This window comes from Giraffa tippelskirchi, chromosome X (genome assembly GCF_054371585.1).
Source record: "Giraffa tippelskirchi isolate mGirTip1 chromosome X, T2T-mGirTip1v1.2.pri, whole genome shotgun sequence".
Lineage (NCBI taxonomy): Eukaryota > Metazoa > Chordata > Mammalia > Artiodactyla > Giraffidae > Giraffa > Giraffa tippelskirchi.
The window spans coordinates 23368772-23393152 of record NC_137289.1 but is presented as its reverse complement, the minus strand read 5'-3'; the positions used below and the strand labels follow the sequence as shown (position 1 = coordinate 23393152).

General features: G+C 42.3%; 1 protein-coding gene across 3 annotated transcripts in view; it reads right to left on the bottom strand.

Moving 5' to 3' along the window:
* Window positions 1-275: 275 nt before the first annotated feature.
* Window positions 276-24381, bottom strand: part of AIFM1 (apoptosis inducing factor mitochondria associated 1) — a 28505-nt gene continuing 4399 nt past the window's right edge. Inside the window, exons 2-16 of one of the 3 annotated variants that reach the window (XM_081566616.1) lie at window positions 21857-21999; window positions 17166-17265; window positions 16086-16210; window positions 15828-15958; window positions 14462-14552; window positions 9957-10041; window positions 9290-9366; window positions 8278-8386; window positions 7429-7536; window positions 7004-7092; window positions 6409-6549; window positions 4653-4795; window positions 3097-3221; window positions 884-1080; window positions 276-543 (exon numbers count right to left, since the gene is read on the bottom strand). In XM_081566616.1, the coding sequence (XP_081422742.1) occupies window positions 472-543; window positions 884-1080; window positions 3097-3221; window positions 4653-4795; window positions 6409-6549; window positions 7004-7092; window positions 7429-7536; window positions 8278-8386; window positions 9290-9366; window positions 9957-10041; window positions 14462-14552; window positions 15828-15958; window positions 16086-16210; window positions 17166-17265; window positions 21857-21999 (1736 nt within the window). In that variant the 3' untranslated portion in view covers window positions 276-471. Of the gene's footprint in view, window positions 544-883; window positions 1081-3096; window positions 3222-4652; window positions 4796-6408; window positions 6550-7003; window positions 7093-7428; window positions 7537-8277; window positions 8387-9289; window positions 9367-9956; window positions 10042-14461; window positions 14553-15827; window positions 15959-16085; window positions 16211-17165; window positions 17266-20539; window positions 20671-21856; window positions 22000-24381 lie in introns of all 3 variants that reach the window. The other 2 variants (XM_081566617.1, XM_081566618.1) reach the window with 2 other exon arrangements.

Genomic DNA, 24381 nt, shown 5'->3' with positions numbered 1-24381 from the left:
GGAGGATCAGGAAAGTCTTCAGAGATGGCGATTTTCCCCAGAAGAGGGGAGAGGGGTCAAGTTCTGTGGGCAGAGGCCACAGCAGGTCTGTACAGAGAGGTCTGGAGGGCGAAGGAGAAGTTCAGGGAACTGAAAGAAGCTGAGAATGTGAAGCAGGGAGTAGGAGGCCAAGGAAGATGGTCTATTTGGGAATGGCTCCAACTGGCCTGCTCTCTCATTTGCACAGCTTTCCTCCCTTCACCCACATGCTCCCTTTCAAAGAGAAGAGAATTTAATTTAGAAGAATCAGGTTTTATTTAGTGATGTGAACATTAAGAATTTGCCTACATGGTTGAAATATTCACAAAGGACTAGATCGTTCATACCCATACATACAGAGGAAGTCTTCTGAATAAAAAAAAATGCTCCTTTACCCATCTAAGCTGTTCTCAGGGACAGCCAAGGGCCTGCCTGCTACCCAGGGCAAGGGCTTCAGTCTTCATGAATGTTGAAGAGCTTGGCTACTTCATTGAGATCTTCATGTTGCTCACCATCCTTAATAATCTGAGGGACAGAGGAACAAGGAGTCTAACTCACTCCATGTGTGTGCGGGCCAGGCCAGCCCCCATTCCACACCGGGAGGGAGTTATGGGAATGGCTTTCTGCAAAGCCCAAGTGAGCACGTGCCAATGCCCAGGCCACTCAATTTGTCCCGAGTGAAAAAGAAACATTCCTTTAAAAAAAAGAAGAAAGAAAGAAACATTCCTGAGCCAAGGTGACACCTTGTTCTGCTCAGGCCCAGTCTGACTTGGGAGGACAGTGAATGGCAGGGCACCTGACGAAGTCACAGGAGCAGCTTCCACCCACACCCTTATCTCCCTCTTAGAGCTCCGCTGGCACCTACCTTCCGTGCTATTGGCATCCGGTTGAAGATGTTCCACAGCACGATCCCCACCACCACTTTGTCCCTGAGGTAGAATATGACACCTTTGCCATAGTCCTCCCCTTGGGTGGGGACCTGGGGGACTGCAGGGTTGCTGGGAGGAACAGGGACGTCCGAGGCCTCAGACTCTGTCTCGCTCTCTGATCGGATACCAGTGCCTGTGGCCAACCCCCCAAACAAACAAGCAAAGTCAAAACAAAACAAAGTCATTTTTTATGCACTTGGAAATTCTAGAAGGCAAGTATCTTTCAACACGTGCTTCAGGCTGCTTCTAGATGATTTGCTTTTCTATGACGCCTCAGTAAACACTGGTCTTCTCCAGCCCCTCTCCATTGACAGAGCCAACAAAAGCTCTTCCTTGCCAGATGCTGGGCACTGGGTCAGTCCAACCTCAAACTTCCTATCTCATTTTAAATTGACTCTATGGATATTTCCTGGTATCTTTTTCAAATTACAGAAGACTTGCTCTTGTTCTCTGAGAAACATCCTAGAGCTATGGTCAGTACAATAGCCACTAGTCACATATAGTTATCCTAATTAAAATTAATTCACAATTGAAGTTTAATTTTCATTAATTGAACAAAAAATGTAAAATACAGTTCCTCATTTGCCAAACCAGTTCATTTGTGAAACCCAACGCTCCCTGGCGGTCTAGTGGTTAGGATTCGGTGCTCTCACCACTGAGGCTTGCTCGGGTTTGATTCCCGGTCAGGGAAGCCTTTCTTCTTGAGCTTCCCAGGTGGTGCTAGTGGTAAAGAACCTGCCTCCCAGTGTGGGAGACATAAGAGATGTGGGTTCGATCCCTGGGTCAGGAAGATCCCCTGGAGGAGGAAATGGCAATCTATTCCAGTATTCTTGCCTGGGAAATTCCTAGGATATGAATGAAGCGATGTAGCACGTTTGCACTAACCACATTTCAAGCGCTGAAGAGCCATATGTGGTGAGTGGCTAATGTTTCGGACAGAGACAGAACACTGCCATTATGGCAGAAAGTTCTCTTCGCAGCACTAGAGACACTCTGGCCAGAGCAGAAGGCGCTTCCAAATGGAAAAAGCGCGGTGCCAGTGTTTCCTCCTGGGTGGGGTGGTGGCAGCAGCCTGGGGAGAGGGTACTTTGTCTTCTGAGAACCAGGCTTCAGGTAATACTGCCCAGTGGACAGAGCAGTGACCTGGAGTTTATACGTCCCTGGGTCCTCCTCCGGGGATCCATTTCCCAGGAGAGGTCCAAATTAAGGAGTAATAATGTAATCTACTTAGATTATACATGAACAAGACCCTAATATCCATATAATGTCTTGCTTTCTCCTTCTTAAAGAGCAATCTGTCCTTAAAATGCCTCTGATAGGAGGACACAGAGGTTAAATAACTTCAGCCAAGGTCACGAAGGGAGAGAGAAGAGGCCTGGGAGTTAATGAAAGAGATGTGTGTGGGAGAGATGTTCATTTCAAGAGAGATGTTCTTTGCCTCCTGTCTAAAGAAAACCTGGTGTTCAGATCTGACAACTGGAACTAGAGGCAGTTCAGGAACTACCTGGGCTTCCCAGGTGGCCCTGTAAAGAATCTGTCTGCCCATACAGGAGATATGGGTTCAATCCCTGGGTCAGGAAGATCCCCTGGAGGAGGGCATGGCAACCCACTCCAATATTCTTGCCTGGGAAATCCCAGGAGCCTGGTGGGCTACATACAGTCCATGGGGTCATGAAGAACCAGACATGACTGAGCAACTGAGTATGGAAGAACTACTCTGTGCAGCTCTTCACTGTCCAAGGTACAAGGAAGGGAGCAGGTCCCACATTAAGGTTCTCGGGCCTAGTTCTTGGGATCAGCAGGAAAAAACAAAAAAAAAAAAGGGCGCTGAAGTACAAGTTTTCTTCATCACACCAGTCTTCCTAGTCCATCCAGAAAAACTAGACTTCCAGAGTCATTGAGTTACCTACCGTCCAGAGTCTAGGATAACACCCACTATATCCATCTATGCTCTGACCAGGATACCTGATTTCACCAGCTCTCAGACCACTAAAGAGTAAGGACTTCGGGTCTGGTCTATTTTAAAGCACACCATGAAGAGCGGCTTTCACAGACAGTTCCCTCTGGCCAATACAGAAAGCCCTTGTTCGGGAGGATTTGGACCACGGCTTCTCAACACTCTTCACGAGAAGAGGCTGGGCTTCCTTACCTGACTGCTCTGTGGCAGATTTGGGGTTGTCCTGTGCAGTTGCTTTTGCAAAAACACCGACTGTGGGCAAGCTACTGTCCACCAGACCAATCGCTTCATAGCCAACATCGGGGCCCAAATCACTCCTGAGGAAGGAGAGAGAAGGTGTTCTGTCAGAGGACTGTCAAGAATGGTGTGGCAGAATGTTTTCTCTAAGACAACAATCGTTCTTTTGTGCCAACCAAAGAACCTGGTGGCAAGAGAAATCCCAATGTGATCTCTCGCCTGCTAGGGCATCTGGGGACAACTGTGAGAAAGCACGATTATCCCGAACAGTTTTTATTTTTCCTTAACAAACCACTATGCATATCGCAGATCCATACTGCGATTATACATTTAAAAATTTTATCATGTGTTTATACCATACACCACAACTGGGGCGGGACAGCATCCTCACATTTACTATTCACTACTTCCCTTTACCTCTTTTCAAAGCTGCCTTTTTGAAACTTTAGAGTGCTCCATATTTATGGAACTCAGAATGTGAGATATTTTGTGGTTTTATTAACTGATAAACTTCCTTACCTTACTTTGTATTGTATTATTTCCTCTTAGCTTTCATTTTTTCAAAGCTGAAATGCTTTCTATACAGAGGCACCTTGGCTCACTTGGTCATCTTATTTTCTTTGTTCTTCTTGGAAACTTTTCCTATCATCATTATGCTAGGAAGTTCACGGAATATTGGTGGCAAAGGCATGCCATTGTTTTGTAATCATCTCAGCGACTTGAGCTGTTTTGTTTCTGGGGCCCTATATTTTGCTATCTTCTTGGCCACAGAAGCTCATTGGACTGGTATCTTCAGGGAACAGTCTACAATGACTTCTTGGATTCTGTTCTTGGAAACTGATAATTGTAGAGCTATTCTTTTCCAAAGTGTATTATCTTACACATGTTGACCCCGAGATCCATTATTTGTTTTGCTGCCCACTCATGAAACTGTGTGTGATCATCCTGAAATGTACTCCCATCAGCTGAGAATTTTCTCAACAGAAACGGCTTAGAGGTTTCTGAAACCTTGAAGGTTTTTTTTTTTTTTATGTATCCCATCTTTCAAATCAACAAGATGAGAGTGGGCCAAACAGGGCCAGCTCTAGCACTCAGGAATAGCCATTGCTAACTTTTCACTCTCCAGAAAGCTGCGGGTTACATGAGTGGGCTGTCTTTGTCAGTAGGTTGGGCTCCTGAGAGTCAGCAGCAAAGAACAAAGAAAATATACTGCTGTCTGTATCTAAGAGCATACTTCTGTCCTACCTACTGTAGCTCCAACTGTGAGCTATTTTAGCAGAAGTTCTAGTGCCATCTCCATTTATTCACCTGTTCAAACTTAGGTCAAATGGAACTTTTACCCGAAGATGGCTCAGGGGTAGAATGCACGGACATGAGATGCAATTTTTTTACCCTCTGTATGAAGCTAACTGGCCCACCAGGAAACCAAACCATATGACTCTGGCTCCACTAATTCTGTGTTCTAACCAACTGAGTCCTCAAGGCACATCCTCAAGGCACAAAACTATTACCAGAACATCGATTGATGCCAGTACGGCTTAGCAGCTCCAGTCATATTCTCTCCAGCCAGTCTTCCGCTCACAACAGCGTGATCATGGTGCTCTACTCGCCTCCTGCCCAACTTTATATCGTAGAAACATGCGGCATCTCCTGCCTTTGGAGACAAATATGTTACATGAGTACATGATAAAAAAAAAAGCAAGTTAAGGACAGAACATAAACTTTGGGGGTTCAATAAAATGCTTGTGATGTTAACTAACATTTTCCATCCACAGGTCAGAATCATACCTACAGTATCAAAAACAGGTACGCTTCCACTTTTAAAAAAACATCAGATGCTTCCCCAAAGCTAACCTCAGTCCTGCATGCTCCAACTTACACTTATTTCTTCTCGTTCTGCCCTTTAGCAGTAACAGGGTATTTAATAACCAGGATTTGCAGAATATTTTTTCCTGTGTGGAAACCAGTTTTTAGATGTGACTGCCTCTTACCTAGAAATCTTTTCCAAGGTGAGATTTTTTTTTTGGTCATTCAATATTCATTCATTCATTCAGCAAGATTTCCAGAGTATTTGCTCTATACAGAGCATCATACTGTCTGGGCTGCAGAGACATGCCTGAAACAGACCCTGCCCACGAGGAGTGTACAAGCGCTGAGGAAGGTGTGGCACTGTTGCACATGATGGTGTGCCATACAAGAGGAATGCAGTGAGTGAGTTCAGTGTTTCAAGCAGAGAGAGAACCCCCCCTAGCTGGAGGTGAACAAGGCCAGCTTCACGGAGGATGTGGTGGCATGTGAGCTCTCTCACTCTTTGTTCATCTTTGTGGCTATTCAGACACCCCGAAAGCAACCTAAAAATCCAACACATGAGCAGTGGCGAGATAAACTCTGAGATCCACCAGATGGAGTATTATACAGTCATTACACTGTTCACAGAATTGGAAGCCATGTGGAAAAAACTTACATTTGAACGTTAAATGAAAGAGAAAAGAATACAAAGGTTTATACATAGTATGCTTGCCATGACTGTCTACAACAAAGAAAAACACCTATGTGCAAAGAAATGAAGGGAAGGAAATACACCCAAATATCCGTGGTGGCTGCAGAGGACTCCCTTTCTCCTTTTTGGCTGCTTTCCATACAGAGCATGTATTGCTTTTGTACCAATTGTGAAAAAATCCAGTACACTGTATCTTTAAAAAAAAAAAGCTTTAAGGGAAAAACACCCTTCAAAGTTCCTATGTCCTTGGTTGCAGAGTCCATAATCAAACACAATACACTTGTTATGATCTAACAATAGGGAAATTACCTCATGGTTCCTACATACTATAGTCTTGTTTGTGTTGTAACAGATTTTTAAAAACATCTAAAAATAGTACTCAAGGAAAATGAAAATGGAGTAATTTTCCTTTCCAGAGAATGTTACAAAACTGGACTCGTGTTCAGGCAAAGGGAACAGCAGATCAGTCTGAAAGCTGAACACACGCCCTTCAAGGGGATGCTGATGGCTGCTGCCAACAGCGGAACCGGGAGAGGCCTACTTCTGTGGCCATGCACACCATTCACTTCCTTTTCCAGAAGCCAGTGGCGTGAGGCCAGACCTGATCCTGTAAACCAAACAGTTCACAAACTTCTGCTGTCTACCCTCAGCTTCCAAACACAGAGACCCTATTTGAGCAAGCTGAATCTCTGCGCAACACCGGGCAGACCTGCGCCCAGGCCCGAGCCAACGCAGTGCGTCTGGTAAGGCCATCACTGCACACTTACCACCCAGATGTTAGAGCGGGCCTGGAGCTCTGCGTTTACCCGGAAGCCGCCAAAATCAGAGTCTATCTCTAATCCACCAGTCTTGGCCAACTCAACATTGGGCTCCAGGCCCACGGCTGCCACTATGTGGTCAGTTTCTACCTGAGGACAGAAAGAATTCAGTCAATGATCACAGTTTCCTCATATACCTATGGTTGGGGCAACTGTACATCATGTCATTAAAAATTGGGACTTGACCAAAAAAATCACTGATTAACTCTGATAAAAAGGTTTTAAGTTCCATTTCAAAAAGTGTCACCCCTGCACACATACATACCCCCTTCCATCTGAACAGAAATCTGCCACCCTAGAAGGTCTCAAAAATGTGTGACACACACAGGAAGGGTCTATGGTAAATGGTTCCCAGGTGTCTATGCCGGTTCCCATCATTCTTATTTTAGTAGAGGACAGTTCATTCAGAAAATCACGACAGGTTAAATGGCAACTGCCAAGACAACTAATCTATGGGTATCAAACGAAGGAGTAAGAATGAGGAAACAGGGCAGGGCAGGGCAGGGTTGGAAGGTCTTCTGGCAGCCTGTCTTCCCCTCCTTACCTTCCGGCCATCTTTCAGCTTGATGAGTAACCTGCCACCGCTGACTCCAACTGATTGCACAATAGCACTGGGCAGCACCTTAACCCCCTCTGTGAAGGCAAACGAGACCTGAGGCTGAGCCTGTGAGCCCACCACCTTCACAACAACAGACGAGAGGCATCCCCCACAAAACCAGGACTCGTCAGCACACAGGCAGCCTTGGAGAGCCACAGGTACCCACACCCACAGTTGATTTCCGGCACTTCCAGGAATCTGCTGCATCAGATTCATAACACCTACATGAAGCCAGCTGACAGGAGAATGGTGGAAACTTTTCACCTGGCAGCTGGTAAGGCTTATGTACAGGGGGTTCCCAAAGAAGCAAACTCTGCCAGTTCTAACTAACTCCAGGCAAGAGTGGGAGCATATGGAAAGAGTGTCTCTACCTTGTTGGACTTTTTCCATGGTCCAGTTGCTGAGGTATTCGGGGAGGACCTTCCCCATATTTCCTTTCTCAGGGAAAAGCTGAATCACTTCTGTGCCTGAGCCTCGAGCTGGGAAGAAGAAACAGAGTAGGTAAAGCGGAGGCAAAGGCCAATCCCAGGAAGAGAAGTAAAGGGGCCAGCAGTAGCCATCTACTGCAACCAGGGCAAGGCCGTGACCTGGGCCGAAGCACCCATTTCTGGGCCACTAGGGCACAAGGGCATCCACACGGCAAACACAACAGGTGCCAGAACTTGTCCCTGGATTCAGCGACATACAGTGAACTCAATGCACTTACACCTAGGCTTACACAAGCGCCTTCCAAGCTCTGAATAGTATGCACCCTCCTGAGCAGATGCTCTGATTTCACACAGCTGAAAAATCGTGCTAAGAAAAGAAAAATGATTGCCGTGAAACATTCCAACTGGAACTCACAGATCAGTCAAGCTGCGAACCATCATGTGTCGGAAGAAGTCTTTGACTTTTACAGGGAGCAGCAGTTCAAAGATATACGCAGTTCTGTAGTCTACACTGCCCCTACCATCTTAATAACTTACTTTCCTTAATATTTTATTTCTAAGGAGTTCTGGCCTAGAGGTGAGAGGAAAGGAAAGAAAGCGGCACTGCTCAGCTGCTTGGATGACAGCCTTTCAATCACTAAGGTGACCCATATCAGAGCTAAGCTCCGTGATTAGTTTTTCATCACGTAAACCTTAATCGACCCCTTTCTACTGATGCTGGCAAATGCATCTCTGAAAAGCATGTGCTATAAGACCAGAGAAGGAAAATGGAGGTCACCCCCCAATACTCACCCTTTCTGCCAAGAGCACAGGCCAGTTCACTACCAAGAAAGCCCCCACCAATAATCGTAATCGACTTGACTTCCCGGGAAATCTTCTCTAAGGTTCTAAAGTCTTCGATCTGTAGAATCACACCAGTTTAATCCATTGATTTCCCAAAGGGGTATACAATGACAATACCAGGAAATATTTTCTGATAAATCTTTGACAACAGTAATTTGCACGTAAAATCTTCTCCTTGTATGAAGTGGCTCAATTACAGTTTCTCTTTTATTGATGCAAATTTCTTTCTCCAATGTAACACTCCATTAACAGTAGTTCTCAACTGGGGATAGGGATGCCCCCTCTCCCCCAGGGAACGACACTGTCTATGACATTTTTGGCTGTCACAGTTAGGGTGGGGAGGTACTATTTGAAGCTAGTGGGTGGAGTCCACGGACACTGCTAAACACCCTACAATGCACAAGACAAGCCCTCATCACAAACAGTTATCCAGTCCAAAATGCCAAGAGTGCCAAGGCTGACAAACCTTGTTGCATTAAGAACTTAAAGGATAGTACAAATCTTTTCAAATACCTATAGCAGTGGCTGAAAATTTTCAGTTTTCATAAGTAGAACATGGTGTTAAGAAGCAACTCCTTCCTCTTTTTCACTTACTCTTAACTTTTCTCCCCAAAGTCTCCACAATAGCATTTGCAGTGAAAAATGCCAAGAGGCTCTAAGGAGTTCCAATGACTCAAATGCATCAGAAAAAAAAAAGAAAAAACAACAGTGGAAGGGAAATCGGAAGGAACTATAACAAGCAATAAAAAACGCTAAATGTATTTTTCACCTAGGAGCTCAAAATTCTTGAGTGAGGTATTTGAGGTGCAGAGAGAGGAAGTGATTTGCTCAAGGCCAGATAATAAGTCTGTAGAAGAGCCATAGATAGAATCCGGATCTCCCAATTCCCAGGTGGGTACTTGGGGCCACAAGATTATGCTACCTCTTCAAAACCGACAAAAGCACTAAAGCTGACAATTACCTTTCTGAAAAGTGTTGTTCTACTCTTCACCTCTGCTCCAGCCCTATCAATGGCAGAGAGACTTCTTGGAGTGCCTCCTGGAAATCAGAGGAGAAAAACCCTTTAGCCCAACAAGCAGGAGCTGGCCCAACAGCAGCATCAACTCACTACAAGGCTTTGTTTTCCTTCCACTCATCCCCACAGCAGGCTTTTATCAATTTCCTTTGAAAAGCAGATTTGAGAGTCTCTCTTCAAAGGGCCCACCCTCCCTGTAGATGGCCAGAAGGCCTCACTTTTTGTTCCCATTCTCTTCTACTTTTTCATGAAGATTCACCAGAAAGTCATGTTTGTTGAAGCAACTGCTTCAAACTCCTCTCTTGATTTCTGGTTGAAAGTGGCAATGAAGCCGTGAGGTTATATCACTTTCAGGGCAGAGGGCAAAGGCTAAGAAGGGAAAGGAAAAAAAAAAAGGCAATCCTTTTCAATAGCCATCCTGCCTTTAGCAGAGGGAACAGTAAGGACTGTCCAGAGGGGCTACTGCTCAGCTGCTTGTAGTTAGCTAGCCACGCTTTGCACCAAGGGAAGACATCCACTTCAGAGTCTGGGTCTCAGTTTTCCTAGTAATGTCTTTACACTAAAACTTGAGGAAGCTCTATTGGGGAATGAAGCTATCTCCAGAAGTACTCACCTGTTGCAATCAAGCACTTTTCATAGGTTATTTGAGAGCCATCATTAAGTTTTGCCACATTGCCTCTCACATCCAGCTGTACTACCTGGTCCCGCCAAACATACACACACAGAAAGGGATAAATTCACTTTAAAAAATTTTTATTGAGATATCACTCATACAACATACAATTCACCATTTTTAAGTGTACAATTCAGTGAGTTTTAGTATATTCACAAGGTTGTGTGACCATCATCACTATATAATTCTGGAACACTTCCATCACCCTCTAAAAACACCCTGTAGCTGGCAGTCATCAGCCCAATGAGAAGAGTTACTTCTTGACCTAAGGTGATCCTTAAGAAACCTAATCACTGGTACCAATCTCTTCAAAGAGTCATAATTTCCTAAGTGGCCAACATCACAGTAAGTTCCTAGTGTCCCAAAGCTCATGCCCAATTTGTGGGAATGGAGAATGGGGACAGACTTTTCTGCCTGGCTCTTTGGAACCCTTCTTAAAAAAAAAAAAAGTGATAGTGCTGGGTCCTGGTTGTGGCCTCCAAACTCTTAGTTGTGGCACATAGGATCTAGTTCCCTGATCAGGGATTGAACCCAGGCCCCTTGCATTGGGAGCACGGTCTTAGCCACTGGACCACCAGGGAAGTCCAGGGACCCTTACTTCTTTGTTAACAACTCTCTCATATCCTTAACATTCTTGTAGGATGCTTTCTCCCAATTTCTAGCTTTCACTAAAACTGAGCTCCCCCTGCCCGCAGAGGACAGCTCATATGTAGATTGCTCACTCACCCACACTCTTCCCCATCACGAGGAGAGGATTATAGTTGCTGATGGTTCCAAGTTACTCTTGCACCCTCATCCCCTCTGAAGGACATTGACCTATATCCCCTACAACTCAAGTGTTATCTGGCCTGCTGTTGGTCACCCCTCAGTCACTGAAGTCCTTGGCACTTGGCTCATATTTTTCCTCTAAGCCACAGCCAAATCCTCTCTCTTAAACTTCTGCATCAAATATCTTACTCTTTGGTCACAGTCTGCCATCCTTCCAGCCTTCTCTCAATCCCACTGGCACCTTTCCTTGCTTCTGATTTTCTCCATTTACCCAGTGGGCTGTTCCATCCCATCTAATCTGGGCCAATGGTAGATCTCTCAAACAGTGCTCTTGCCAGCATCCCTCATTTCCATGCACCCTGCTCCTTATGATGAAGAGCTTGAGTTTTGCAGTCAGTGAGACTAGGGTTTCTGGCTCCACGCCATTCCTTACGAGCAGTGAGACCATTTATTCAAGACATATTTATTAAACACCTAGTATGTGTGCTCAAATGGTAAGGAATCTGTCTGCAATGTGGGAGACATGGGTTCGATCCCTGGGCCGGGAAGTTCCCCTGGAAAAGAGTGGCAACCCACTCCAGTATTCTTGCCTGGAAAATTCCACGGACAGAGGAGCCTGATTGGCTATATAGTCCATGGTGTCACGAAGAGTCGGACATGACTGAGTGACTAGCACTTTCACGTGTCAGGTGCTGTGCTAAGTGCTGGGGACACAATGTTGAAAAAAACAGATACCTGGCTGCCTTCAGAGTGCAGCAGCCAAGACAGATAATTTAATAAGCACTATAATCAAGCGTGAGAAATGCTCTAATAAGGACAGTGCAGGTAGTGCTAGAAACATATGACAGGTACACTGAGTCAAGCTGTCCAGGGGGCCATGATATAAACAGACGGGATGGGTGAGTAGCCACTTTAGCCACCTTTAATTTGTCCTGGGTAAGCTCCCTCTTCAATCCAACCCTTTGACTCAAACCTCTCAGATAACCCACCTGGTATCCTAGTTTACTGCAAACACAAGTGAAGACATTAGATGCGAGCTTCCTCAGCTTCCCATAATGGTTCCCACCTCCTAACCTCTGAATACAGACTTCACTTCCTCTCTTACAGTTACTGGGATGAGGTGGCCTTTCTGTCCCATTTCTATTCCTGCCTCTTATCCCTTCCTTTCTCTCCTGTTAGTCAGCCGCTTATTCCCCCATCTCTCTCGTGACCTCTTCTACCTTAGCCCACTGACACATTTAAGTCAGCCCCATCCTAAATGTCCCACTTTTGATTCTATGTATGTCCTCCTCCAGCTGCTGCCCAATGCCATCTCCGTTTTGTCATTTAAACTTTCTGAACGAGTAGTTTCTCCTCTTTTCTAACTTCACAATGATATCTGAACAGCTAATGTAATGGGTCATTTTAGAATTCCTTTGTTAGCAGATTCTTTTGCTGTGGTAGTACTCTAGCTCACATCCTCCTTCTTGAAACTCCCCAACCCTGGCCCTCGCCCTGGGCTCGCTTCATCCTGCCCTTTTAATACTTCTTTCCTAGTCTCCTTTTAGGACACTTTTTCTTAAGCCTGTTTTCTGAAATTTGGGTTCCGCAGGGCTCCATCTTTGCTTCACTCCTCTTCTGACATGACTACCTCAGTTCTTCGTGGGGGAGGGGGCTCAACTACTCTCATGGTCTCAATTCTGACTCGTATGCAGACGATTCCCCAATCCATATCAGAGCCTAGAACTCTCCTCTGAACATTACAGTCATGTATCCAACACTGCCCTTAGGGCATATCCACACAGATATTCCAGTTCATACTTAACAGTCCAAAATGAAATGTCATGTTCCCCTTAAACTAGGTCTTCCTCTTGCAATGTCTCTCTCACCTGGGGGTGTACTACCATCTGCCACACAAACTGAAAATCAGAAAGTCATCTTCGCCTCTCTCCTCTCTTATGTTCCTCCTCTAATCGGTCACCACCACAACCCACCAAGTTTGACTTTCTGCTTTCAGTCTGTTCCCTACTCTTCATCACCTTTCTGTCAGGAAGCTATACAATGATGGTATTAAGAGCTTGGGCTCCGGAATCAGAATTCTCCAATCAGAGAGATCTGGGGCTCAAATGCTGCCTCTACTACTTATTAACTATGTAATCTCAAGCAAGATACTTCACCTCTTTTAAATCTCCATTTCTTTCTCTGTAAAATGGAAATATTAATAGTACCCACCTCAGAAGATTATGTGAAGGGTAACATGATGTAATTAAACACACATAAAGCATTTTAATACTGTGATTACTTCTTAATCATCATCAGCACTACTGCCCTTATGTGGACTCCCACCATCTCTCACGTGGATTATTAAAAAAGTCTTTGAAATGGTCTCTTTCTAGTCTTGTTTCCCTGAAATCCATTCTCCTCACAGCCAACCGAGTGATTAATTAAAATTCAACCCAACTGCTTTATATTCTTGTCTAAAACTCAACAGCTCCTCAGGGTCAATGCCATAAAACTCAAGATCTTTCACACGAAAGAGCTTGACCATCAGGCCCCTGCCTAACTTCCTGCTTTCTCATCTCCTGTCACTCCTTAACTTTCTGCTCTATCAGTCCTGAGCTGCTTGTGTTTCCCTGCATGAAACATGCTTTTTCACCCCCTTGTGCCTTTGCTTATGTTATTCTTTTTCACTTGAATGCTCTTCATTTTTCTCTAATCTGGAGAATGCTTCTTCATTCCATCACATTCCTTATTCTACAAGACTGCCTTCTCCAGGAAGCTTTTCCTGAAACCATCATTATCGTGGGCACACTTCCCAGTAATTCCCACAATATACCGAATTTCTTTCTTATTCCAAATCTATCTTATGATTATCTGCTCACATTTTTGCCTAATACTGTTAGTCCCTAGAAGACAGGGCCTATGTGCTACACATAGGGGATACTTAATACATAAAGTCTTCTTACCAGCTTATCTACCAACCCATATCCATCTTCTCCACCTAACATCCCTGCACAGGAGAAATGAGCCTGTCCTTATCAAAGGTCAGTGCCTCCACTCAAGCTCTGGATCCCATCTCTTCTGGGCTTTGCTCCTTCTGATAGCCCTTCCTTCTCTACTGGAACATTGCCAGTAGTTTACAGACACACTCTAGACCTCCCTCCTGTTAACAAACACAAAACAAAATACAAGCAAACAAAATCCTCCCTGAACCCTAAATGCCCTCCAGTCACTGCCCACCCCCGTATTCAGGCACTCACTTTTGTAAAGTCCAATAATATTTTCCATGCTGATGTCATGCCTGAATTATTTTCACTATCCTGAATAATACACATTTGTCAATCTCCTGTCATCAATAATCCCAAAGAAATGTTAGTGTGGAAAAACAGTAAGAAGGAGGAAAGGCAGAGGAGCCAATCAGGAGAAGGAACAGCCTCAGAGTCATGGTCCCCAATGATCTGACTTCCCTGGGAAGGTTTAGCTAGCCTGCTACTCTAGGCTAGAGACAGTGATTTCCCCAGGGAGACACACTAATTAGTACAGACTGGCAATATTAAACCTTAAAATGACTTGCTCTTTCTTTGCTGAACTACAGTGACAGACAGACAGAAGTGGTAGTGTGAATGCAAGTCACCATCCTTGCTGCCCCTGTGGGCACATAGGTGGAGCTTGACTAAGAAAGCAGCCTACTAGCTCACCTTCTTCCCAGTGAGGACGGCCACACCACCATTTTCAACATGAGGCAGGTCCTGAGCAGAGACGTAAAAAGAAGGTGGCTGGAAATATATACTGTACAGAGAAAAGGGAGAAAAAGTTTTAAGTACGTGGAATGGCTATCAACTTCCCCCAGAGGTTCAGAAAAATTGGTTCCACCACGGAAAGCTTTCAGGAATATTTTCTTAAGTAGGTGTCCAAGGGCACTAAATCTTGGTCATGGGAACAATCTGGATACATTTTTGGCTCCAACAGCTTTGCAGGAGGGATGGTTCTGGTATCTAGGGGGTAGAAGTCAGGGATGCTGTGAAACATCCAACAGTACGCAGACCAGGCCCCTAAAGCAAAAAATTATCCAACCCTCAATGTCAATAGTGCCGAGGTTGAGAAATCGTCCTCTGTATTTAGGTTCCTTTCAAAGTCAGGACAAGAGGAGTGGCCGAGGAGCTGGTACTCACATCCACCCACACAAGCTGTCCAGGATGGCACTGATCACTGGACAATTTGGTCTAGCTCCTGCAATGATCTCACCCCAAACAGTAGATACCGTCTATGTGGGATTAATTAAGGGATGGATAACCTGGAGAATCCCATGGACAGAGGAGACTGGTGGGCTGTAGTCCAAGGGGTTGCAAAGAGTTGGACACAACTAAGCAACTAAGCATACACACATAATTGGAAGTATGCATCCTGCTTGATAACAGGACATGATACAAGTGAGGGAGGCAGGTAGATTTATAAAATTTAGTCCAGTGTCAAAGGGATCCACTAACAAAGGAAAAAATTGATACCCAAGAACATGGTACTGAACTCAGGAGGTCCAAGGAGCCTTTTAAAGGATAGGGCTTCTTGACCTGTATTCCTAAGTCTCTCATGCAAAGATTTTAATAAAGAGGTTCTTCCTTAGTGTTCCCACTGTATCCCTGCAATTCTGAATGTCTCCTGGGGCGTCAAAGAAAGTGCCATAGAAGAGTGTCTTTTGTTCTGCTTTTATGGGACATGCCTAGGCAAGTGTGAAGACGTGACAACACAGGCTGAGCTGTTCTTCGAAGTCTAATACAAGGTCCTGGGAACAGGGGCATTAGTACTTCAGAGGCCAACATTATAACTTCAGTTATTGGTAGCACTGGTTATCAGAATCCAGGACTCTTGCCACTACAGCCTGATGTTCGCTCTAAGCTGTACACTCGCTCTAAGTGTGTACTATACCAGACTCCAGAGTGCTGCCAAGTCACCTGTCTTATGTGCTGTGTTCAGTTCCTGCTAAATCCTGTCCTACTCTCTGTGCTGAAGAGACAGTACAACCAGCTGAAGTTGCTGGTTGGGCCCATCTTACATAAGTGAACAGACCTTCGCTCTTTTCCATTCCATTGTTTGAATCGCAGTGTCTTTGTGACATTCGGGTCATCTGAAAACCACAGTTCTTTTGAAAGAGGAGGTCTCATGTAAGGCAGCTCAGGATCTTCAGATACGATCAGTACCTTTGGACACAAAATAATGATACTTATCACAGCCAAGTTGTTTCAGAGGCAAATGTCAAAGTGCTCGCGTTGACTAAGTGCTTGTGGACCACACCTTCCATGTTAAGCAAGACAGTGTGTGCCTTACCCTGGCTCCAGGATCCCGAGCCCGGATGGATCTGGCTGCAGCAAAAGCAGCAGTGCCTCCACCGATGAGCAGGAATGGAACGTGACTTGGTATCCTAATTTGGGGTTCTGGCTCTCTTTCTGGAGCTATAAGCAAAAGATCAGATAAGGTGAATATTTTTTCAGTCTCAGATGACTCCTTGCCACTATTTAAAAAAAAAATCACCTTGCACTTGACTCAATCCTTTATATAAAAAGCTAGCAAAACACTGCAACTACATTAATCTTAACAAATGTCACATCTTCTGAAATGACAGGAAAAGGAAGCATCCCTGTCATAAGTGAAGAATACTCAAAAAAAGAGGTGAATGATGTGGCCAATGTCATTGGCTCACTAAGCTTCTCAGAACTAGAACCTAGCTTCAATGTTTAGCTATTTCTCAAATATACTAGAAAGTATATATTAGAAGGCTTATGCCCTGCCCATTTAACTTCTTAATGGTCAGCAGGAAAATACCAAGTTCAGTTTCACCTTTTGTTAGTAATAATGGGGGAAAACTGAGAAGATCAATTGGGGATTATAAAACAATATTCAAGAATAAGGAGGTGTTATGGAGGAAAGCGATGGAAATGGCCTACCTGGAGTTGTGGGGTTTATTAAAGGACTAAAACATTCCTGAGAAATCAAGCCAGAAGTGTGGCTTAGAAATGATGGAAATGATGGCTAGTGCTACGTGCTTTAGGCAAACAGATACATCCTGAACAACTCCGAACTCCAAAGACTCACAAGGGGAACAAAACAGACCAAAAGAATATCCTCATTGGGGGAAAAAAGGCTTTCATCTCTTTTCCAATAAGTATCTTTGCCAAGCTTGAATTTTTTATTTAAAGCTTGCCTTTTAAGAGTTTAATATAAAGGAAAACAACCAATCACTGATCACTAAGTTTATTCTCAAACCTAAATTACAGTCAAACACTTGTAATACCATAGTTTCTGGAAGTTTACAATCTCACAGTATCATCATGTCAACAAGATACCTGCAAAGCACAGCAAATTGTCTATAACTTTCCCTTTATATATTGGGTCTCAAATCATACTCACCAGATGATGTGGCTCTTTTCTGTTTCTCTTCTGGTGTCAGCCCTAACCCTGAAATTCTTTCATTGTATCTTTTTTTGTCATCTTTTATTGTCTTGTAGGCCTGTAGACCCAAACATGGAGAAAATTTATTTCATCACACAGCTAGCTAGCACACATCATAAGTAACATTCATTATCTTTCAATTAAATGAGAAGCTTTTGTCTATATGAAGTTAGTTCTTCTGTGTTAGAATCACTAAGGCAAAATTTTCTTAAGAAATAAAAAAAAAAATTTAGTGTGCACACACTTGGTGTGGAAATAATACAGGTAAGCAGATGAAAATGTTCCAGTTTGAGATTTCCTTAGGCTCTATGTGAAGAATTTTCCTCATGTTTAATTCTGAAGGTACAGCTGAAGAAAAGAGAAAAATACTTTATACTGGAAGAATAAAGTGCTGCTGCTGCTGCTGCTAAGTCGCTTCAGTCGTGTCCGACTCTGTGTGACCCCATAGTCGGCAGCCCACCAGGCTCCGCCGTCCCTGGGATTCTCCAGGCAAGAATACTGGAGTGGGTTGCCATTTCCTTCTCCAGTGCATGAATGAGAAAAGTGAAAGTGAAGTCGCTCAGTCGTGTCCGACTCTTAGAGACCCATGGACTGTAGCCTACCAGGCTCCTCCGTCCATGGGATTTTCCAGGCAAGAGAACTGGAGTGGGGTGCCATTGCCTTCTTCGGAATAAAGTGCTAGGAAGAGCTAAACTTTATAAAAGAGGTTTTGGACTCTGCTGGATACTAGCTGTGAAACCAATCTATAGGGTCCTGGGTAGGAAGCTGGGCCATAAGTTCTCTTGGAAGATGTCCCAAGTTATCTAAGTATCACAGGACTTAGATAACCCCCTGAAGCGTGACCACCAGTATGCCTAGTCTCATAGAGTAACCCATCTTTCCCTCAAAGGCCTATTCTTTAATGACACTCAGATTCTTAATGGGCAAACATCTCACTTAAACAACTACTGTATTTAAAATATACTATCTTCTCTATCCTTTCAAATTGAAGGGCTAGTTTTTTTTAAACACAGCATTAGAATTGACTAGTTTTCTTTTTTTAATTCAGCATCAGAATTTATTGAAGATCTTTTAAAAAGCAGTAGGCAAGAATGACTTGTTTTCATTACAACACTTTTGCTCTTTTTGTACCCCACAGGGTCAACAAGACAGGAATTTAAGTGACCATATGTCAGCTGAAATCCCACATTATTAATTAATTGGAGGAAAAAGTAAGGATAATCAGAGGAAGTAGCATAAAACATGTTTTAAGAATACTATGAGCCCCTTACAGAGCAAGCCACTAGGCAATATGCTGCATTAAGGAACCTGAACTCTCAGACTTGCACTTGACATTTATCAGCCTAGAAACATCTAACATACAACATGAATGGACTAGAAAATTAAGTGCTGTATGTTAAAAGATAATGGTTATTCCTTGAATTTACCACTAAATTAATCAAATTCATAAACTGAATTCAAGTAACACTAATTTCAGGAAGAGTTGTTTTTTTTTTAAATCTTGGCAGGAGATATTATATACAAGCCCAGCTTTTACTCATTCCTTAAAAAAATATTTAAGAAAGGGATTTCTACCTAAAAAGATGGCTTAAGCTGGTCACTATGAGTGAACAGAGAAATAAACTGGGGTCATGTTCACACTGAGACAGATATCCAATAACAGCCTAGGCCCTCTCACACTTCCTATTGGCTTCACACATCAGGGAAGAGGAGACCAAGAAATACCTTGAGGTTTACTGAGGAAAGAACAAGAAAGAGGTTTGTCATATATTTATATATTTAGCTTTTAAGTAAATGTTCTGATATAAAAATAAGTTACAGACATACTAAATAAAAATTAACTTTCCCCCCAAGTGTCTCTGTCTCCCCAGTTTGCAGATTTCCAGTTGGTGACATGAATACATGTCAGGTTAAAAAAAACTACAAAATTCTGAAATAGTTAGCAGACAACTGTTCTAAACAGATGAATATAATGCCATCTATTCCACTTAAAGGAATATGAAAGGTAACAGTTCATTTTCTGAGTGAGGCAATGTGGTCCTCTCAGTTGAACAATGGCTCAAATACTAAATCTCATTAAATATTCTAAAGGCCACTTTAGCTCTGCATGTGTGTCTGCGTGCACGCTCAGCAGTGTCCACCTCTTTGCAACCCCATGGACTGTATGTAGCTCACCAGGCTCTTCTGCTCACTGACAAATCTAAGTCACCTCAGATCATGTTTTAAATGATTTAAAATGTAATCTAAAACAAAACACAATAGTTTGATAAGTTGCAGGTAGACAAAAGCTTATCATTTAACCTAAAACCACCATAATACAGCAGCTTTATTACCAGTGTTGGATAAACACAGAGGGCAATGAGGCATTTAACTGAATGGCTTGAGAGGAACTTGTGCTTCACAGACATTTCTAAGACAAGAGGAAGCAACAGTATGAGTGGCCCTGTCCTATAGCCTGGCATTAAGAGATTCGCCTGGCCAGCTCTGTGGAGGCCATCCAACTCTGGTACAGCAACATGAACCAGAGGTTTAATGGGTTTCAAATGTTACAAACATATCAGATACAAACACTTTAAATCTATTTCTGAATGAATGGGGTGGAACTGATGGGAAAAGTTGAGAGAGCTATGAAATGGAAAAGTTAAGGTTTAGAGGGTAGTAGCTAAATAATGAAAGAGAGGCATTTAAGAAAGCAGTTGACACAAATGCATTAGCTTGTACCAGTTCAGCCACTAGTTTGACCAAATTACAGATTACAAAAGGGACACTGCCAAATGAATTGAGTTGAAATAGAGGCTGGGGGTGAGTGTGGAGAACACTGCAATTTCTATGGCTTTTTGGACCTCCTCAGAAGCATTCAATAAAATGCCCTTTCACAATAAAAGTAGGGTTAATTTACTGTTTCCCACAAAACACAGAAATTATATTTTACCTAAAATGATTCAAAATGGATGGTGTTCAAGTCACCTTTACTTGCTTACTCAATGTTTACTCTTTGAGACGATCTTGTTAGGTATGCAGCACTAAAGCACAATATAATTTAGCATCATAAAAAAAAGAATTATGAAATTGGCAAAAGTGTCAAAGACAGGGTTGATGATGAGCATTTATAGCAATCATTAAATGTATGGCTTTAGGTATTTCCAGTAAGACTTTAATAGTTTGAAGAATGAGATTTGAGGACTCCCTAGTGACTGACAATGTCCCTTTAATAAATACCTAGAAAGCACATGCTGTGAATGTTTCATCGTGTTGTAATGGATCAAGTTTTCATTAGTGCCATGGCCTCACCCACCCTACCCCCAAAATACATTTGAGTGTAAGTATCTTACATAATAAACTCCTGCCCCAGTGACTGTTGCTCCTACAATTAAGAAGTATACTAGGCTGCTGCCATCTTTCCCAGAAGCACCTGTAGATGCTAGTGATCTAGAAGGGGGTCCTAGGTGATGACACTGCACAACTGTAGATAAAGATGAGGCCAAGAAAGAAACAAAGGGAAATAGAAAAAGCACTGAGGATTAATGAAGAAACATTCAATATAAAGGCAGGGAAGCGTTTTTGGTTACCCTGTGCTAAAAAGAAAAACAAATGCTGTTCCAGGATTGGAGGAGAATGTATATTTCCTCAAAGTCTGTCACCAGACAGAGCTCACCTAGTTCTTACTCTGATTCGACTCACAGCTGGCAAGAGCTATCTACTTTCCTTGTGCATTTGGAGTTAGGTCAGAGAATGATCATCTAAATGACTTCAAATGATTTTCATGTCCCCCCCCCCCTTTTTTAACGCAGTGATCGAGTAACAAAGATAAGTTCACCCTCTTACCAATGTAGAAAGAACTAAAATTGTAATGCTGTCCAACCATTTGCTCTCAATAAGTAAAATCAACAGCTTCCTTCAATCAAGGGCGTTACCAGGTGTTATCTAAGTTGGTTCACTCAACCTTACATGATCCAGCTTTGGACTGATCTGCTTAGTCACAGTAAACTCTGCCAAGTTAAAAAAAAATGCCCACAGAATAATTCCTCTGTCACCAGCTAAGCTGATCACAGTTCATTTAAGGGGATATTATTGTGGTAACACTACATAACAGTTTAAAGCACATTTCTCACCTCACACAAACTCCATCCTAAACCTGGAGATACTAGACCTACTTCTATAATTTAGTCTTTGGATGAGGCTTCAGGATAAGTTTTCCTTTCAGGAATGCTGAACTGAAGGTTATTCTTTTTAAATGTTTATTATCCCAAGCCAAGGAAAAATACAATATTTGGCAAATGGGTCAAAATCAAATATTGTGCTAAGGAGCTGCAATGAATTTTGACCTTATTCATAGGTTAGTACATTATATCCAAGAGAAAATGTACAATTCTGTAGATTAGTCAAATCTAAGAAAACGCAGCTTTCAAGTAAAGAGTAAAAAGACAAGTGCAAAGAGCAAAGATCATCAACAAGAGATTAAATTTCAGTCATTCCCAAATTGGTTCTCACAGACTATTAGACAGTAGGCACTCTAAAGAAGGCTCTTTGGAAATTCTTCCAAAAAGAGAAAGGAGAATTAGTTGTAAAAGTCTTAAAGCAGAGTAGTACTGAGTCTATTAATGGGAGCTGTTTGGCAGCTTCTTTACACAAGCTGCTTTTCTACTTACATATGCACCAGCTCCTATTGTTGATAAGCCCACAATAAGGACTAATACAGAATTATCGATTTTGCCCCCTGATGGACCAGAGCTAGCCATTTGTCTTGTCATCTGGAGTTCTAGAGGAACATGCCATCGCTGGAACAAGTTGCCTAAGGAACACAATTTATTAAGACACACACACATACAAAAATAAAATAGTTAATACATGTTTATGACTAAACGTCAATGCATTGCACAAGTAAAGACTTAAATGCACATTGGGCTGTGTCATATTCACTGTCAAATGACCAAGGGGGGAAAAAACTTAAAACTGTACACACAAATACAACAGATATCAGAATGCACACTCTAAAGTTGTTGGAGTTTTACAAGTACAATTTAATGCTGTCCAGGGAGGAATTTAGAGCTTCCAGAAAAGGTAATGAAAAACATGGGAAGTTCATCAAATACTTCTCTCTTCACATCTTCACCGTAAATGAATCAAACACAGAGAGATGACTGAATAGACAGATATAACAAGCTAACTACAGGGTATCTGGGACATTCTAACAATCACTTAAGGAGTAATTTAAATGGCTGGCTCAAACCTTGCACAAATAGACTCTAGCAACACAATCTAACCAGAATAGAGTTTAGTCTTGTGTGAAAGGTAATGTGTCCTAGAAGACAGAAATGCTAAATCTCAGAAGAAAACCAGAAAAAAAAAATTAGGTAAATTTATCTCCCCCAAAGAACTGAAGAATTTTGGATTATATTTTTTAGAATGACAAAAATTAAAATATCCACGGACTACTTGGCTCTTAGTCCTCCAAAATAATACAAAGATTATGTTGATGTAGAAACTCGGAATGACTATTAAGAATCTGAGGATCATAACAACGCTCACACATGGAAATGTCAGAGTTTCAAAGACTTCTTTCTCCAGGAGGATGCTGGCATTTTCAGATGAAGGAAGGTCCCAGCACCTTCCCTGCTTGTGATAGTCTTCATGTTGACTACTGATCTAGAACAGGGGTTTGCAAATTTTTTCTATAAAGAACCAGATAGAAAATGTTTTCAGCTTTTCAGGCCACACAGTCTCTGTTGTACCTACTTAATTCTGCTGATGTTGTGCCAAAGCAACCACAACATAAAAATGAATGGGTGTGATTGTGTCCCAAAAAAACTTTGTTAGTGGACACTGAAATGTGAATTTTAAATAATTTTCAAAAAATGGTCTGTTGAAAAAATTTTTGAGCCATCTTAAAAACGTAACAATCAATTTTAGCTCAAGGGGCATAGGAAAGCATGTGGGTTTGGCCTATGGGCTCTAGTTTGCCAATCCTGATCTAGAGCAGTGGTTCTAAAACTTGAGTGGGCATCAGAGTCCCCCAGAGGGTTTATTAAAGCATGGAAGGCCAGATCTACACCACCCCCACCCCAGAGTCTCTGAGCTGGAGGATCTGGGATAGGGCTCAAGAAATAGCATTTCTAATGAGTTCCCAGGTGATACTGATGCTGCCAGTCTACATTTTGAGAATCACTGGTCTAGAGGCAAGTAGGTATGTTCTGATCTGACCAAGCTTTAAAAGACAAACAGAACAGCGCTAGTAGCTGGTCCATATGTACTTGCAGAAATTCAAAATAGGGAGCTTTTCAGCAGCTTTCACAATTACAGGGCTCAGAGGGGTATAAACATGTCCAAAACGCAGCTGCATTCTCTTACCTGAAATCCTTTGGAACATGGGCATCCCAGAGCTTAGAATTATTAGGTGGTAAGTATATAATGCATATACCATATAGTAAGTAACACCCAGTACAGTAAGGGGCAGCAACCCAGTTACACGCATTAATGTTTCTATGATCGATCACAATGAAGAAAATAAACAAAAGATTCTAAGTTAACTTCTCTCCAGTTCAGATTCCAAAAACTTGACAAATGAGTTCCAAAAACTTGATATTTTTAGTCCTATTTTCATTTCTAAATTATAGATAAGAAACTATGGATCTATATTCTTAGAACTGGAAATGTATTTTTCTTACTGTTTTTATTTCTTACCTGTTTTAGAATCTTTCATCACTGCATGAAATAAAATGGCTTATATTTGGGAACAACAACAAATAATGAAAATAAAAACATGGGCAAGGGTTAAGAAGCTCATCTCAATCTGGGCAAGCTTTTTATTTTCAGAAGTCCGTAAAAATGATGAAGCATCAGAAATAGAAACTGACAAAGCTCAGAGCTTAGAAAATGAAACTGGGTAGAAAAAGTTCCACATGGTTAGATATAGTACATTGAATTTAGTTGTCTCTTACCTCTGTCCCAAGTTTTTTTTAACTGAAAATAAAGGTTTTTAAAATTCCATTTATTCCTCTAGAAGATCTTAAATCTAAAAACCATAACAACTTTGTTTTAATATAATAATTTAAGTTCAGCAGTTTTTGCCTCAATTTGCAAAAAAAAAAAAAAGACATTTAAAAGTAAACTGACTTTTAAAAAAGGAAATGGGTCTACATTTACACTATTGCTTGAAAAGAAATATAACACAATA